Source organism: Merops nubicus, unplaced genomic scaffold (assembly GCF_000691845.1).
Source record: "Merops nubicus isolate BGI_N331 unplaced genomic scaffold, ASM69184v1 scaffold12139, whole genome shotgun sequence".
In the NCBI taxonomy this organism is placed as follows: Eukaryota; Metazoa; Chordata; class Aves; order Coraciiformes; family Meropidae; genus Merops; species Merops nubicus.
Genome location: NW_008630222.1, coordinates 91297 through 108675, shown reverse-complemented (window position 1 = coordinate 108675; position 17379 = coordinate 91297). Strand labels below are relative to the sequence as shown.

Below are 17379 nucleotides of genomic sequence, written 5' to 3'. Positions count from 1 at the left end.
CCTGCTGCTGACTCCCGTGACAATGACCATCAGCCATCTAACAGGCTGGATGAAGGGCAGGGAGAAGACATGCAGCTTCTTCTGCAGGAGCCTGCTGCAAGGGAAGAATTTCTACTCCTGGGGACTAAACATGAAAAATAACAATGGCAGATTTTGATTTAATTTAGAGTGAATCCATCTGTAAAATTCTGTCCAGATCCCTGAATTAAACATTTCAAGTATTATTAAAGTTAATGTAATTAAACATGGTTCAGAGCATATGTTATGTCAGCAGTTTTCAAAGCCAGAAGTATTTCAGTTGTCTTTCCCTGTATAGTTACATCATCTTACACCTCAGAGTGACAAAGGAAGTAATGCTTTTACTCACTCTGTTATATTTATTGCAGTTTGCTTCATTTCTGTATTGTTCATATAAACAAAAGGCATACACACATGCATATGTATGTGCTCAGCAGACACATGGATCTAGAATTATTCAGCTTCCCAAAAAAACTCTATCAGCACCCACTGGCTCAATTCTGTTCTGCAGCAGAGACAGTAAGTTTGGGCTGCTAAGACATGTGTGAACTGTCAAAATTAATGGAGTTATTTTGAAGATACGATGGGAGACCAAAGACTGGACATAACATCTGATGACTGCCAGATGAAGGACCAAGAGAATGCATGAAAAAGAAGTGGCACCAGAGCCTGATACAAGTATCAGACAGTTCTGAGCAGCTTGTGATGAGAAAGTAACTGCCCAAAGCACTGGGAGTATTTAAATACTGTATGCTTTGGTGGGAAAACCAGAGCATGTTGTCAGGACGCACACACATCAGCTATGCTGATCCTAAGAGCCTCAAATATGGGATTTAAATTAACTAGTAAACATCTGAGTCATCACAGCAGCCATGGGTCATAATGGTCTCAAAACCAGAGAGTCTCCTGTGGACACTGGTGCTTCTAGCAGTTACAAAAGGATCTGTAATGAAAAGCTTCCACGTGGCAGCTCTGTTGAAGCAGTTGTGAACATCTGGGAAGGTGTAGCCCTGAGAAAGGGGCACTCTTGAAGGGCAGACACGTAAAATTGCCTGTGGGTCCATGACAGCACACAAAATAGTGCTGTATGTGCATCAAAACTGCTATTTTGAAAAAGCAGATGGTTTTAGAACACAAACATGTCTGTTACCCCATTGCTCCTTAGAATCCCTTATAGGAATGAGGCTCTGTCCTCGTTTTGTAAACTGTCAGAAGGATTAACTCTCATAGTTAGACTGTTCAGGACTGTTGCCTATCTGCCTATTTCTGAACTCATTTTTTAATGACCCCTTTATTGTTTTGGTCTCCTTCAAAGTACTTCAGTATTTGGTAGCCTTTCCTCACACAGGCACAAGCTCCCTTTTTGACTCCTGCAGGATCCCAACACAAACTCTGATGACTGTTTGTTCGTTTGTTTTCAGAAGTAAGGCCCTGTGTTTTTGGAGACATTCCTAGAGATGTTATGGGATTTCTATGCTGATCAAAGGCTGATCAATGTTCTTTATGGTTGCAAGCATATTTGTGAAAGATGGCACAGAATTTTAGCATATTGCTTCTTCTCAAACTATGGATCATCTTAGCTGCTCCTTAAAGCATATGATGAAAATATTCTTTGGTGGAAAGCGTGATAATGAATAAAGTCAGCCCAAAAAAGCCTGAAAAAAAGGTTTGCCTTTACCCTATTGCTCTCTGCAACTCGTTGTGCAGCTTCTCTTGCCATGGCTTTTGCGACAGTGTTTGGGATGGGTGTGCCTTGGGGCTGAGGGAGTATTCGGTTAGGTGATGGAGACCTCCTCCCCTGAAGTGGGCTGTGGAAGTTAGGAGCAGGTGGCTCAAGCATGTGTCCATGAACAGGGGATGCCGAACGAGTCTGCTCCCACGACTCATCCATTTTTATATGTGGGCCTAAATGTTCTTCTTTGGTTTCTGGGGCTCCGGCACTTGCTAATGGCTTAGATTTGGGAGCAGTTCTGGGGTGAGGGGTTGGAGGCACCAGTAGGTCAGATGGAATGGCAGCAACAGAAGAGTCCACCGATTCCCCTTGTGCAGAGAGCGTTCGAACAGTGACTTCCTTTGCTTCCAAACTTCTTAGTCTCATTAGCTCCACCAGTGTGCTCTCTGCTGTTGGAAAGATCACCTCCGCCACCTGAGTACACAAACAAGCAATGTACTATCATGCAGACATCTGTTTCCATCCCTTCAACCCCATTCATGCACAACCTTCACAAAGTCTTAACTAGAATGAGTTATCGCCAGCCCAGCCCAGGCTGCAGGAGCCCACCTTAGGGCTCACACCAGCTAGCACCAGTTGCCTTTATTCCTTTCAACTCATTCGTCCAAAAACTCAAGTGCTTATAGAAAGGAAATTACGAGCAAGTTATACACAAACAAAAGAGTAGGTTCTACTGAAAGCTGAGAAAACCCCACACATGTTCAAGTGCTGTCACAGGTTTATTGTTGCCTTCACCTGTCAGCTGAAGTTCACCCAATGTGGATGGCAGAGGAGAACTCACCCGTTGCCCTTTCACATAAACACCATAGCCTGTGACATTGGCACCGTGGGAGGTCCCTGTTGCTGTCAGAGTTGGTGGTTTCCAGGACACCTGTATGGTTGCTGGGGTGGGACCGGCCCGTACAATAACATCTTGAGGTGGAGCTGGAGGACCTAAGACAGACAGCTCTGGTTAATGTTAAGGCTTAAATCAGAAGTATGCACGTCAACTGATATACCTTCAAGGTGGAAACTACAGATCTCAAAGCACTTTTTTTTTTTTTAATTTTAAGATGACAAAATATCCTTGCTGCAGTTATTATGTAAAAACAGAGGCAAAGGCTCAGCAGGTCATGGAGGCAAGGACTGACCCTCACCTTCCAGCCATTAAATAAGCTATATTTCTTTGCAAGATGCTCTGTACTTGTAGCTTCCTCCAGACCTACCATTACCATTATAGTGTGCTGATTTAAGAGACAACTGGACTCAAAATCTTTACTCTGCACTGAAAAAAAAAAATCCTACTAACCTTTTAAGGCATTTACAGGATGTTAGTGTAATAGCACAACAAATACTTCCTTAATTAAAAGACACTATTACCCTACTATACATAGCTTTCCTTTGGACAGAATGTCAAAGTAAAAATATCATAGAGACTATTAGTTCATTAATAATTCAGGCACCCTGTTGTACTAATTTAACTGTCAAACCCTGAGAAGTGCGTCATGCTGAAACATTTCAGAAGCAGGGTTTAGCCATAGCCATCTCTTCATAACAGCCAGGAGAATACAAACCTGGGTTGCTGGGAGTTTGCTTTTGCCAGTGAACTAAGCACAACCAGTTTCTGTTCATCTACCAGAAAGCTACAGATATTTTAACTGTGTGCATCCATTGTTACCAAACAGATCATGATACAAATGTAAATATCAAGTCTCAGCCTCCAGATACGCTGGCAAACTGTCAGTGGATTTCAGTAGTTTGCTGTCACTGAATTTCATCCTCCAGTGGGCATGGAAATAAAATTATGGTCATGTTCAGGACACCACAGGCACAACATGAAATTTTTGGCTGTACACCCCTTGCATCTATGAACTTGCAAGGCCAAAGGATGCAAACCAACCTAATACTCTTCTTGGCCAAGGCATAGATTCTGATTTAGGATTGAATTTCAGCTTCCCTGACCACACTATTTTATTGACAGCCAGCACTCCCAATCCATCAAAGGTCCTCAGTTTACAGGAAAGAATACATCTGATCTATTCCAGTATCTTCTCAATGACAACATTAATCTGCTCCTGCAGGAGAAGTCATCTTCCTACCACTCTTCCCAAACCAAACAATCCCCAGGGAGTCTATCTTGAACTTCACAGGCCGTAGCAGGGATAGGTTTAATAAACTGTCATGCCCAAGGCATAGTATGGCTTCTATTTTCCCCCATCATTAGATTGGAAATGACTTCTAATGACTTTTGATGGTCTTGGTCATCAACAGAAATATTTGTTTCAGAATTCTGCCACAGTTTAGTCTTTGTGAATTTCTTAACTAAATTAGCTCTCAAACCTGTAACAGTCTCATCGGTCCCAATCCTGTCAATACTTATGTCTATTTTTAGATCTGAGCACTAAAAAAAAAGAAAAGAAACTACTTCTATTTTATCTTAAGCAATTCTAATGCTTTGATGAATCAAGAAGAGGAGTTCAATTGCTCAGCAACTAAAGAGCTGTCACTCAGCTATGGTCTGATAGGAAGCAATGTGTTTTCAAGTATAAATCACACAAAATATGATCTATCTATGCAAGGAGAAAAAAGAACAGGTAACCTCTAATTGTCCTCTATTTCTCATGCAACTGCTCTCTCTGCTTTTGAAACGTGAGCATTTATCTCAAGTTCATTTTTACTTAATTTATTCCTAAAACCCCCTGAGACTGATGTAGTGTGAAAATGTTCAAATATCCACTGATGCCTGCTCCCGTTTTGGTCTCAGTGGCTGATGGTATCCCTGGCTGTAAGCATATCACTGCACCACTGGTAACGAGCAGATCTCAGCACAAAATCAAGTGAGCACATGCATTCATTTGTAAATGCTTCTGAAGCCCTTAGAAAAATGTCAGTACAAACTTTAGCAGCTGCCTGTGGCCAGCTTTGTTGCAGTTCATGCTGCACTGTCTGCTAAACCTGATATTCACCACAGGTAAAGGTTTATGTGACATCACTCACCCCCACACCTCTTCTACAGAAGCACAATGACAAGAGATTCCCTTCACACGGAAAGTCTGTATTGCTCTCTCAGCATACTCTAAAAATTATGTTTTAAACGTGTCCCTCACACAGAGATCAGCTGAAGATATTTAAGGTGGAAAAATTATCCTGAGTCTGAGAGCAAAATCAGTAGTAGTCACATTAAGAGACACATTTTTTTTTCTTTTTGTTTTGAAGAAGGGAGATGCACTTACTCAAAGCTAGTAATATTTGCAAGACAAAAACATGACAGACTATGAAGGTAGCTCCCCTTGCTGACTCTGATTCCATGGGCATCCTTTTCCCTTTGTTTCAATGACTTTTGAAATACAAGCATCAGCCCCTAATCAATTCAACAGTTGCCATTTTATTTTTCTATGTAACAGTGAAGAGTCGATGTGGTTTTGTAAAATTGCTCTTTGTGAACTGGTGGGAAGATTCTGGGATCTCTGGATCTAAAGCAGGGGCTTTGCTGCATTTCAGCTCCTCAGCAGAGAGCAGGTCATTTATTGCCCTAGCGTACTTCAGCAGCTAGAGGGAGATACAGCATGTGAAGTGTTTGGCCTGAAAAAAATCTCTCTGGAAAGGCCTTTCCCAGATAACAAAGAAGTCGACACACGTCTGAGCTGAGGGTGTTTGCACTGAAGCTGTAAATCAACAGCACTGAAAGCAGCAGGCATACAAGCTTACCTCCCTCACTACTCAAGCAGCACTCCTGTCCTGCATGCCTCCTTACAAAAGTTACTCAAGCCAAGGAAGAGACCAGAACTAATTCCTTTATAGAGTCAAATCCCAGCAGGGAGTCAATTAAGCCAGGGCACAGTACATGCTACTGAAATCTCACTTGCCAGGAGTCACCTGTAGTTGACTGTCCCTGCTTCAGAGGCACTCTGAAAGCCTGAATATATGAGAAGTCTTCTGCTTGTCCTTGATCAGGTGACCTTGGTTAGATAGATCTATCAGGAGCAATGTTCAAATTTCTCAAGTACTGCCACACACCCCCAAAATTATGTGAATATCCTTTAAATGCACTACATCTGCTCCTGTTTTCAACATTACTTCACTGTTCTCAAATACTGGGAAATGACTGACAGCATCAACATTCCTAATGTAAAAGCAAGGTAGGAAAAAAGCTCAGTCTTTCCAAACCACAACCAATTTCTTATCTTTAGAAATTCAAATTGTACACTGTGATTACAACTTCACAACCTAAATGCATTCACAACCCTCTAAGATGTCTGTGTTGTTTTTCATTACAGAAGAGGGATGGATCATTTGTGTAAAAAGTGTTTTAATACACACAAATAATATGCCAGAAGTAATAACTGTTTTTTTCCCCAGTGTTCTTCACACCAGTGAAAATAAATTACTACCTAAAATACTATAATTGGACAAATTAAATACAAATGAAGATTAATCTGATAAGACACATAGTGTGTGATCTGTGATGATAATAAGCATGGCTCTCCCTAGTTTATCTCCTCCAAAATGATTCAGTCCTTACCCAGGAACAATGAAGAGAATCACTCAGGACAGCAATTAATTTTAGATACCATAAAGCAATCTAATAATCCTCATTCTGCTCATTAAAATGACAGAGAGTACAGTGTAAAGGTAAAGATTAGATTAATTTATCTAGTATTTTCAGAGAAATTTAACTGGAGAGTTCTGGAGTAGGGAGAAAAATATCAAACCTGCTGGCAATGTAGAAAATTCCACAAAGGCTTCCTTCTTCTCTCGTTGTTCCAGGGGAAGCTGCCAGGGCATCTGATGGGGCTTTGCCATGACTTTCACCTTGTAGGCCATATTTGGCTTCAAATTAAAAAAATGGTACTTGTAGCTAGCAGCCTTGACAATGTCAAATTCCTCTTCATTAAGAAAGATCACATGACTATAATTACTATTAGTAGGGAGCCAGGACAGCTCAGCAGAAATCTGGGTTATATTGTCCACTTTAAGATTAGAGGGGGCTACTATGACATCCTTCCCAACTAACAAAGTGCACTGCAGTTCATCTGAGTTACCCTTGTTTGTAATGCTCTGAACTGATATTCGGTAGGTACAGCTAGAAATGTTGAGCTTTTCTATCAGAGCTTTCGTTCTGCTTCCCAAGGCTATGTTCATCCTTACTTCTTTGTCAACCAGAACGTTGTAGCTGCTAATGGTTCCCCAGCCGGGTGGCACTACCGGTGGCTCCCAGCCCACAATGACACTTTTGGCTAGTTGTTTAATAAGGGTGATTTTTCTAGGATAAGGCACAATGTCTTCTCCAATTTCATCAATGTTCACATCCAGAGTCCCTGCGCCATTGCTGATTACACTAGGCTCTATATGACTTGGTGGACTTATCTCCAAGAGATCTCCTTCCAAAGCAGGCCCTGAATGGTTGATTAAATTCTGATCTTGTTCACTGCTTAATGTGCTTGATAATCGGGTCTCATTGTCTTGAACAAAATCCACAAAATTTGAAGGGACTAGTCCTCTTTGCCCATCTAGAAGTTCCCCTGGTGAGAGAGAACAAAGCCATTAAAATACCTCTTACACACCAATGCTTTGTAAACGGCCAAGATAAGGAAAAAGCTAGAAGTAAAAACTGCACATGAACAACATCCCCAGTGAGAACGTAAGGGCTGAGTGAGGCAAAACCCAGAACTGCCAGTAAGCTTTCTTGTCAGCTTAAATCTTGCCAGTATGAAAAGCTGACAATACAAAATATCTTATAATTAGTTCTGCCTTCAAGGAACGGCTTTGCTGGTGCAGAGACTTTCTTAATTAACACAATGATGATAGGAGTAATTTTAGCAACTGATTTGGTAGTAGAAGAAGGAAAGAATCGGGAGCATCTTCGACAGATGAACTGATTTGAATCTCCATGAATTAGCAGGAATTCGTACATTAAAAAAAAAATACCTTCATAAAATCCATCTTCATCCATATCTCCATACACATAAAGGTACTTTCCTGCCGTAAGGGGGAGCTCTGCCTCTGGATTTTCATTTGGTCCATCGAAAGGGTTGTAACTGCGGTGGAGAACAGAGGGAAAACCTGTGTTCACTTGCAGCCCCCCGGCCCAACAGGAATCAGGAAGAGGTGTACAGTTCCCAGGCTGCACAGGAAGGCAATTCCTCACTTCACTGTTTTTGCATCCCATCTGAAACATATACTCCGAGTGGAGCCTCGGTCAGTTCATTGTTGCAGACTCTAACTGTAGCCCCAACAGGTGACCATGAAGTGCACCCTATTCACCTAAGTAGTTAACACTTAAAATCATGTCCTTTTCTGTAGAATTTAACTACACATTTCTCACTTAGGTCTCTTTGAATACACTGGCCAAAATCATCTTTAGTCTTTTTTTACAGTGAATTAAAGCAAACTCACTTCTGGAGGTATTTCCCAGTCCCTATATTAATTTTGTTTTATATGGCAGTCTTTTACAGAAGTTTCCTAACTTCAACAGAGACAAGTTAAATAAAGACACAAACAGTGAGTTACAGTTAAAGCAAGCTACTAATAGACAAAAACTTCTTAAAAGTAATGAAAACTATATCCGCCCTGAAAGAAATAGTCACAGAAATTATTAATGTGACAATACTTTATACCTGAAATCTTAATGTTGAAAGCAAATATGTGAGGAACTTTTAAATCTTTCTTGCATTGATGAAAAAGCAATTTCTGAGAAGATTGAGACATCTTCTGTAAAATAGGAGGTACACATTTGTATCTCATTTAGACACTGAAAGCTGGAAACGGGGCAGTGGGTAAAAGAGCCAGGCCATGTTAAACCTTCTCTGCCAGTGACAGCACATGGAAATGGCATGCTTTGCAGCCAGTGCAAACAGGAAAGGGGTCTGCTATCCCTAACGTTGGTTCCAGGTAATAATTCAGTACATGAATAAAAACAAAGCAAAACTGAACATTGAATATTTCAAACATGTATCATATAGGTGATGAGCTGGGGTTTTTACCTATAACGGGCAATGCAAAGATGGACTTTCCCCGAATATCTCTGCTTTGAGGTATTGGAATTCTGATCATTATCCATCTGTAAAGAAAAAAAAAAATAAAGACAATGTGATTTCCAAAAGATGCATGCACTGTTTCCTGGCAGGTGATACAGATCAGACAGCAAACATGAAGCATATGTAATAAATATTCATTTCTAACATGGAACAGAACTGATTAATTTTACTTAGGAGGGCTTAGCCAAAAAAAGAATAGCAGTTCTGATTCTAACAGGACAAAGGAGTTAATTCCTTGACATTTTGCTAGAGATTCATGCCAGCTGTCTGAGACTCGACAGTGGTGTTTTGTCATCTGGTCAGTGGAGGCAGCTGAAGGAGATGTAATATTGACCACATCACTCCCTTTCATGCTGCTGGCTAAACAGATAGGCATGACTTAACCAGACCAGTCTCACTGACCACCTCACCCTCCTGACTAAACTTTTACTAAAGTCTTCATTAAGGTACAGTAAACTCAGTTACCCCTTGTTGTAAATTATATGCCTGTTGGTTCTGGGCATAGTACAGCTGTATGATCACACAGACAACTTAGGGTGATACCCTAATATTTCAATCAGAAAACAATAGTAGAAATCTGATACCAGTGAGTAAGTACTTAAGACAAATGCTGAGTTTAGAGTTGGTGCAAGTGTCAGCTTCCAAACACTTGGAAACAGTATCATATAAAATGTACAACTTGCCAATCCAATCCATGGCAGCAGCATCTGCTGAAACCCACCCTTTCTGCTAACTGAAAGAAATGCAGGTAAATTTTCAAGGGTTGTCATCCTGAAACCTTTTTATGGGCACGTCACAAAGCTCATAATTAGCCTGTTAATGCTCATTCTGGAAGACTTTGTTACTAATAATAATCAGGGAAACTGCAGATATCTTTTTGCAGAGTAACACTTTCTTATGTCAGACTTCACTGCATTATGCTGCATTTTTAGACTTCATTAATACACTCTCCCCCTGGGTCTGGATACCTCTAAAAAAAGAATGGAGTTTAATTTCTGTGAGCTTGCATAACGTGAGCACGTATCACATAATTACACTCTAGAAGGCACACAACAAATGATTGTGCAAAAGAGGGCTTGACATTCTCACTGAGAGATAACTCAAAAATAATAGAAAAAGGGAATTAAATTTGACGTGCACTTCTTCTGTTCCTTGCTGTTCGTTCTGCTTCTCTAAGTCTTGTTGCTAAGCAGCTTTTTCTGGTTTGACTACTTCGGGCTGTTTTTATTGTGGCCTCTTCAAAAAGCAGTGGATGTTCCCACTGTTGAGCAACGCTGCTACACAAAAAGATATTCATACTTATTTGTGGATAATCCTTAGATATGCCCATCGAATTCCCACTGTACAACCAATTTGCCATAGCACCATTGTAAAGCTCTTCTTAGCTTCCCAATTGCTTTCTATTAGAATTCCACTGATAACTGTAAAACCTTTCTAGGAGAAGAACAGAGCCTTTCAAAAGGACAGTGAAATACATGCTGTAAAGTTGAATGGTGGAAGAGTTTACTGACGACATCCTGCAACTTTCACTTTCAGGTTACAGGCTTAATATCAGTTTAGGAGAGTGTGCTGGAAGCTGCTCTTAGCAGGTGGTATCAGCCTAGTTGCAGTGAGGAGATTCACACGTCATGAAAATCAGGCAAAGAACGAGTCCTGCAGAGTGAGCTACTTCTCTGTCAGAGCACTGCCTGCTCTGGGCACTGCGTGGAAATTCTCTTCCATTTGCCCAGGCTGTATCAAAGTCACACCTTTTGGTAGATGTAATAAAATAATGATAAACCTGCATAACATAGACATACACTAAAACAGACAAACAAATGCTGACTTACACCTCTTATGCACAGAAGCAGTACAACACTCTGAATGCATCATTGAAGGTTGTGGTTTTCATAGAAGCTGCAAGTTCTCACACACACACTTTTCATGCTGCGTAACTAGGGTATTAGCTGAAACTTCTTTGAAAATATCAGTTAAATTCCCACTGGTCATGTTCCTAAGTTGACTCAGAAAACAAGAACATTCACGTCTTGACTTTTTGAAAACAGGTGGATCAAGCTGCATTGGTCCCCTGATGAAGAGAAGTCTTGACCCCATAAAACACATTTTAAGTAACAAATTTACAAAGACTCACGTCTGAATCAAATCTGCATCTTGGGGTACCAGATCTTGACTTGGACTGGAATGTAGGTTTGACAGACAATTGTTCTGGTTTGTCTCCAGATATTTGAAGGGGTCGTATAAACTCTGAAATCACAAAACGACTTCCAGAAGGACTTTCATGACCTGGTAGTGAACAAAACACATATGAGAGTAAGTAATTATTCTCAGGCAGAAACATTGCCAGCTATTGAGCAGCAGTGAGTTATTTTCTCCTTCTCTTAGAAATCACTCTAGAAAAAGACTAAAGAAGGTATACTGCAGAGGGTAAAAGTGACTAAGCTACTAGTTCCCAGCCTTTCAGTAAATCACATAAGTCAACAATATGTTATGGAACATAATGTAGAAAGTGAAGATATTTTAATTTTAAAAAAAATAAAAGTTAGTTTCCTCTAATGAAAAAAAAAATTGCCTATGTTCTGAGTCCTTTGATACCTTTGCAGAAGTTATCTAACATGCAGTTTAACATGCCCAGCACTAAAACTCTGCTGTTAGAGCCATTCTGTTTCTTTTGGGGACTCTGTCATACATCAGCAAGTAGAATCAAGCCATGCATTTATCTTCTAAGAAATCGTCTGAAATGCTAATAGTTTAGTTGGCAGGATATTTATTTTGAAGGGAAGTGCTTTGGCTTTTTGCAGTGCAATAAATCCCAAGGGTACCTGCTTCATTTTTCTTAAGAGCTCCTTGTTAACATCAGCACTAAACCAATATAATTTGATCACTGTGTCATAGCTCCAGTTTCTTAAAAATGGAAGACATAGGCCATGAAAAGGGGAAAATCTCCAGAAATGTCTAGGAATATTTTTATTGTGCTTTTTCAAGGCATTTGAAAATAAAAAGGAAAAGAGAGTTTATGCTGCACATTTGAAGGGCTTCAGGAGGCAGCCTTACAAGGGGCTCTCCTAGCTCCTACTGACTCAGCTGAAAAGCAGATCTGATCATGGGGGGACACAAGTAAAAAGAACAACTTTGTGAAGGTTGCAAGAGAGAATAAAGAAGTGCAAGATAAAATACTTCTACATTTTCCCCCTCTTACTGTTAGTTTAGTCCCCAGACAACATGAAAACAAGCAAGAAAATGTAAACTGAGCCTAATTATACTTGCAGCATCAGCAGATGTTACAGCAAAGCACAGTCTAGGGTGCTGCTGACACAATCAGATATGCAGAGTGTCTTATCCTTTCTCTCTCTCATTAACATAATGAGCCTATGCTCTAATATTTCAGACCCTGGATATGTGTAGTCTCAGCATTTCCTCTCCAGGTCTGCCCGAAATCTGGCCAGCAATCTGCTGAATTGCAAGCTTCCCAGATATGTGTCACCAGGAATTATCAGTGGAACCTCTTTATTCACGTTGCAGAAGAAAATAAACTCCAAGATATATTATCAGAGGGTTTTTCTGGTGTGCTCCTTAGTCCAATATGATTAATTTTCTTCACATCACTGCAATTTACATCAGGACAGCTTAAGCACATTGACAGCAGGGAAATACACGAGTCATCATACAAAAGATTAATTACAACCAGCCTCACTTACAGCAATCCCCAGGCTGGAAAAGGACATATTTTTTATTCTTGGAACCTTTCTCACATATATAACAGAAAAGTCATCCCTGTTCAGAAACCTTTAGCCAATTTAGCTCCTTCTGTTTGCTGTTAATGTGCTTGCCATATCAGCCTGTCAGTGCCAAGCCTATAAATAATTGCTCCAACTGTGATTATTCATTCAAAGAAAACTGCTGTTTGGTCTCATACCTCCTGGATTTTTCAGGCTTTGTTATAAATTTACTTGCACTACATACAAAATGTGGAGAAAGATTCTTGGACAGTATAGGTCTTGCTTTGCAGATGCACAGGTTGATAGCCAGGATAGGAACACACATTACCAAGAACTCCAGGAATATCAAGATGCTGGAAGATATTCAAATGTCTTATTTTTTTCCACTTGTAAAACAGGGTGCATAAAATTTACCTTGAGTAAATTACCTTCATAGGAGAGAAAACTGTGTGGTCGTTGATGTGACTGGATGCATCTATGGCTCCAGATGGTGCTAACAACCAGATATACCCTACTCAGGCACCTCACCCATTGGAGTTAAGTCTACACTCATATCCATCAGTGTATGTGGAAGTATAGCTTCTGTCCCAAATCTAACTATGCAAAATGGATTTGTCTTCCTAACTGGATTTATTGCCACCTTCAGTGTTGTCTGTTGCTCAGTTCATTTGGCTACTTGTGCAAAGTAACATCTCCCTGCTGAATAAAATCTGTGTATGGTGCTATCAACTCCTGCCTCCTCATGAAAAAGTGTGTGGAATAACAGGAGCTGACCCTCTAAGGATTTTTCCCATGCTGTGGGACTGCTTTTATCTGGGACCACAATGGAATCTAGTTCTTAGAGCATCTTAAAAATTTCTGCATTTTCAAGGTAGTCTAACACCTGCAATAAATTGGAAAGAACAGATTTTTGGGGTAGCTGTATCAGACAATATTAGCAGTTATTTCCTGTGTATTCTGGAGAGGAGACTTTATTAGAAGGTCATGAGATGCTTTAAATAATATATGTAAATTCATGCTGATTCTATTTATGTGGAGCTACATTTGGATTTATAAAAACAACAAAAAACAACACAAGCATCAAGCAATGCCTTTGCAAAAAAATGAAACAGATTCACTGCACATGAAGCACATTCCTCCTGAAACCTCCTGAATTTGTGTAATCTCTTGATTATTTCTATACAGGATGTCTATTTTTGCAGATTGTGAACACAGGAAAGTGACTGCATTTGAAAACTGGCCTAACTTTGTCACCAAAATAAGAAACAATTTCAAACTAGATTCTCTCAAGGCAATTTCACTGATGTCCCTAGGCTTGAAGAACAAAATATGGAGGAAACAGACAGATAAAGACTGTTTTACAACTTGTTAAATTACTGGAAACTAAGAAAAAAACGATGTGCCCTTCCTTTTATATTTGCACTCTGAAAAAAAACCAAGAATTAAAAACAAAAAATACAAGAGGTTAGTTCATAAGAGCATGCAGATGACTCTAGAAATGTCTCTTTTTTTCTCTAAATACTAGAGAAGGACCTTATGAAGTCACAGGATCTTTGTCCATAAAGTCATGTAAAGTCCATAGAAGCTCAAAATGGCCTTTATTTCCCCATGACTGGCAAATAGCTGTTAAGGAGGTGTGAAGAACAGCATTTCAAGGAAAGATGCATGGAAGAGCACCAGACTTCGTTTAAATGTCTCAGCAGAATTAAAGCTGGCCTTAGTTGTAGTACAATTAGACTCTTCATTTTATTTATTGGAACTGCTGATTCATTATGGACTACCTAAATTATCCAGAAAGGCTATTTAAACAAACCTTGTATCTGATGAATAATAAACCCTGAGGTTTCTATGTCCGATTGTGACATTATTATATGTTTAGAGTGAACTTTTTACATTTTCATCTATTCTGGCTAGGTTTATTTCATTTCCTGAGACATTCAAACATCACTAATTAAGGCCAAGCAGCTGGTCATAAACTGATCTCATTTCCGTCGTTTGCTCTGCTTTGAAAGCTGTCCTTGTGTTCCCTCTTGTGTTCTTTCTTCCTCACACATAATAAAAATAATTACACTTCTGATTTGAAGAACTTGCTGTGGCATTACCATCATTATTGTGAAATGGCTGATTTCAATAATTAGAAATCCTGCCCACTTGCTCAAACATTACTTTATTGTTATCAGTGCATTCATACTGAGAATGAATATTGTCCAAGGATTTCTGATGTTTATACACCAGTGCTGCAGGCCCTGAATTCTAAGTTGCATAAAAATCAATAGGTTATGAGAAAAGGTTTACAGAACAAAGCCTTTAAATTACTTCAGTACAGATCTAGGTGTTTTCTGTGTTTTTACTTAAGGATTTCTTGGAAGATACATGTTTGTTGTGTTTTGATTTTTATTTTTTTTTTAAAAGTTGTTTCCATTAGTATTTCAAGAATAAATATGTTAGTTTGGGGAGTTTGACTGAGGACCTAAAAACGTTTAGTTTGTTTTTATTTGAGGACTGGGGCCTATTTAGATCAATTCCGCAGATAGACTGGATCTTCGCTAGCTGCCTAAAGGGCATTTCAATACCTAATTACCTTTCCTTTATAATTAATTGCTGCTTTGAAAATCCTGTCATTAGAGACCTGAGGAGCTAATCCTGTTGATATTAAGGAAATTTATGCTATATTCTTATGGCTATCAGGTAATGCCTTCTGAATTCTCCATTTAGTGCACTTTAATATCTGCTTAGGTAAGGCCTGCAGCTCCAGAACAGCCTCTAAACTGATCTGCACCACAAGGGGCAAGACTGCAAACAGCCTGAATTTGGAGTTCCAAAACCCAAGGCGTACCAAGCTCCTGAAGTGAAATGAGAGGAGGATGTCACCTTGGCTCCTTTTGACTTGGTTTCACATTGAGTTTAGCACCCTTCACTGAAAATAACTGCTCATGTCTAACAATAGGGGAACAATTTGTGATTTCCTATGCCTCGGAATTTTTCTAGAAGCTTAGGAAGATGAAATTTTAAAAGGTCAAGATTTTTTCATTTTTTCCAGTTCTTCTTCATAGTTAGTTTAAAACAACTTTGAGGGAATTTTTAACTAATGGAAATTACCTGAAAAGTGATCCTTTGCATAAGAAGTAGTTAAAAACACTCTAACATGGGTAATACTGAGCTGGTGAGCACACTTCTCAGCCTTGATAACATAGTTATAATACACATTCTAAGATAAGAGTCACTTTCAGGTGTCCTTAGGTAGCCCCTTGCCTTGATCTTTGCAATTTTCTTATGGAAAATGAATCCTGACAACAGATGACCTGGCAAAAGGTTAATGCAGATCTCTGAAAGACACACACTCTGCTGAAGATATTAGGAACTATAAGTTTAAGAATACCAATACAGATGTAACTTAATTTTTTTCTTTTTTTACTTTACATTCTCCATTTCTTTTAAAACTCAGAGCAACAATATTTTTGGTGTGACTTTTCTGTTTCTAAAACACCTGGCAGTTATATGTTCAAATATTTTTTTAAACACATTTAAAAATTTAAACACACTTTTGCACAACTGTGCAAAGTTAGTAAGCAGCTGTAGATATTATCCCTATTCAGTTCTGTTGAAACAGATCCCATTAAACTCCTTTTCCAATCAAGATTACTTTGTGACAGAATTGGTGGTTTTATAGATAGTGTTTGCTTCCACAGAAAAATTTTGGTAGTGTTTCACTTTCAAGTTTTTATGAAGAAGTGCATTTTTTCTGTTGAACAAACTAAACTAAAAATATTTTAATGTTTGTCCAACTATTCCATTCAGTTTTCCTATTTGCTGCTCATTTCTATTTCCAAGTGTCTTTTATGTAATGGCTAACGCAGTGGGGGGACTCTGTTCTCTCTTTCCCCATGAACTGCTATTTCAACAAGACAACAGACCTACTCTTATCCCTGAAACAGTTTTACAAGAGGTTTTACAACAGGGCCTACATGTGCAAGACAGTTTTTCTTCCTCCACCGGAAGATACTTACGTAATGAATACATCATTTTAACACTGAACAGATTTCTCATCACTACACCCAACAACAATTAAAGAGAATTCTGCTCACACCAACGCCCAAATAAAATGGGAACAACCTCAGTGAAGGCTTAAGAGATACTCTGAAATTAAAACAGGCCAAAAAAATAGGGACGGGAGAAAATCCCATCCTCCATTTGTGTAATCCAACTCTCTTTGCATCACCGAGCTGCACTGTAAAATCTACAAGGTGGAACAGATACCTACAAATAAAGTGCTAGTCCTTACCTTTGCCTATAGAAGTGGCTATGCCATTCATTAACTGGGATAGAGATTTACCGGGAGACCCAGGGATCTCTGAGGATGCCACCGAGTTACTGCTCAGGAGATCAATCTTCCCTGCTTGCTGCCGAAACTTCTCCAGCTCTCTGGACAGGAGGTTAAACTGTTCGCTCTGCGTCCGGCATTTCTCCTCCAGCTCGCGGACCTTGGCCTGCACAGGCAAGACAACACAGACATTTCACCAGAGCCAAGGGAGCTCTGACTGCACCAGGCTTCTCTAAAGTACCAAGAAGCCAGGATAGGCAAACTATTTGGGATAAATAGGGCTACCATCACACTTTTCTCTCCTTAAATTCTCACCCATGTTTAGGAGGAAAGCTCTGAGCAGCTCTGTAATATTGAGGTAGGTACTCCTTTCATCCTCCATTTCTAACAGGGAAATTCCTCATTGTATGTTTTGGCAGGGCTAAAAAATCACTGCCAAGAACTTCTGCAAGTAGATCCTACAGCTTTATGGCTTCCACAGTTACCTGCATTGTCACTTTTGTGTGCTTTTCCAACTTCTCCTAAAACTCAGGTATGCTTCTGATGTTTGCCCATCCTCTGCTATTAAGTTGAAGC

General features: G+C 39.6%; 1 protein-coding gene across 3 annotated transcripts in view; it reads right to left on the bottom strand.

Moving 5' to 3' along the window:
- The window catches only part of RIMBP2 (RIMS binding protein 2), a 61607-nt gene that overhangs the window by 23288 nt on the left and 20940 nt on the right, over positions 1-17379 (bottom strand). For all 3 annotated transcript variants that reach the window (XM_008947207.1, XM_008947208.1, XM_008947211.1), the window contains 7 exons: positions 16765-16969; positions 10898-11049; positions 8713-8789; positions 7658-7767; positions 6442-7251; positions 2532-2683; positions 1697-2164 (listed from right to left, as the gene is read on the bottom strand). In XM_008947207.1, the coding sequence (XP_008945455.1) occupies positions 1697-2164; positions 2532-2683; positions 6442-7251; positions 7658-7767; positions 8713-8789; positions 10898-11049; positions 16765-16969 (1974 nt within the window). The remainder of the gene's footprint in view (positions 1-1696; positions 2165-2531; positions 2684-6441; positions 7252-7657; positions 7768-8712; positions 8790-10897; positions 11050-16764; positions 16970-17379) is intronic.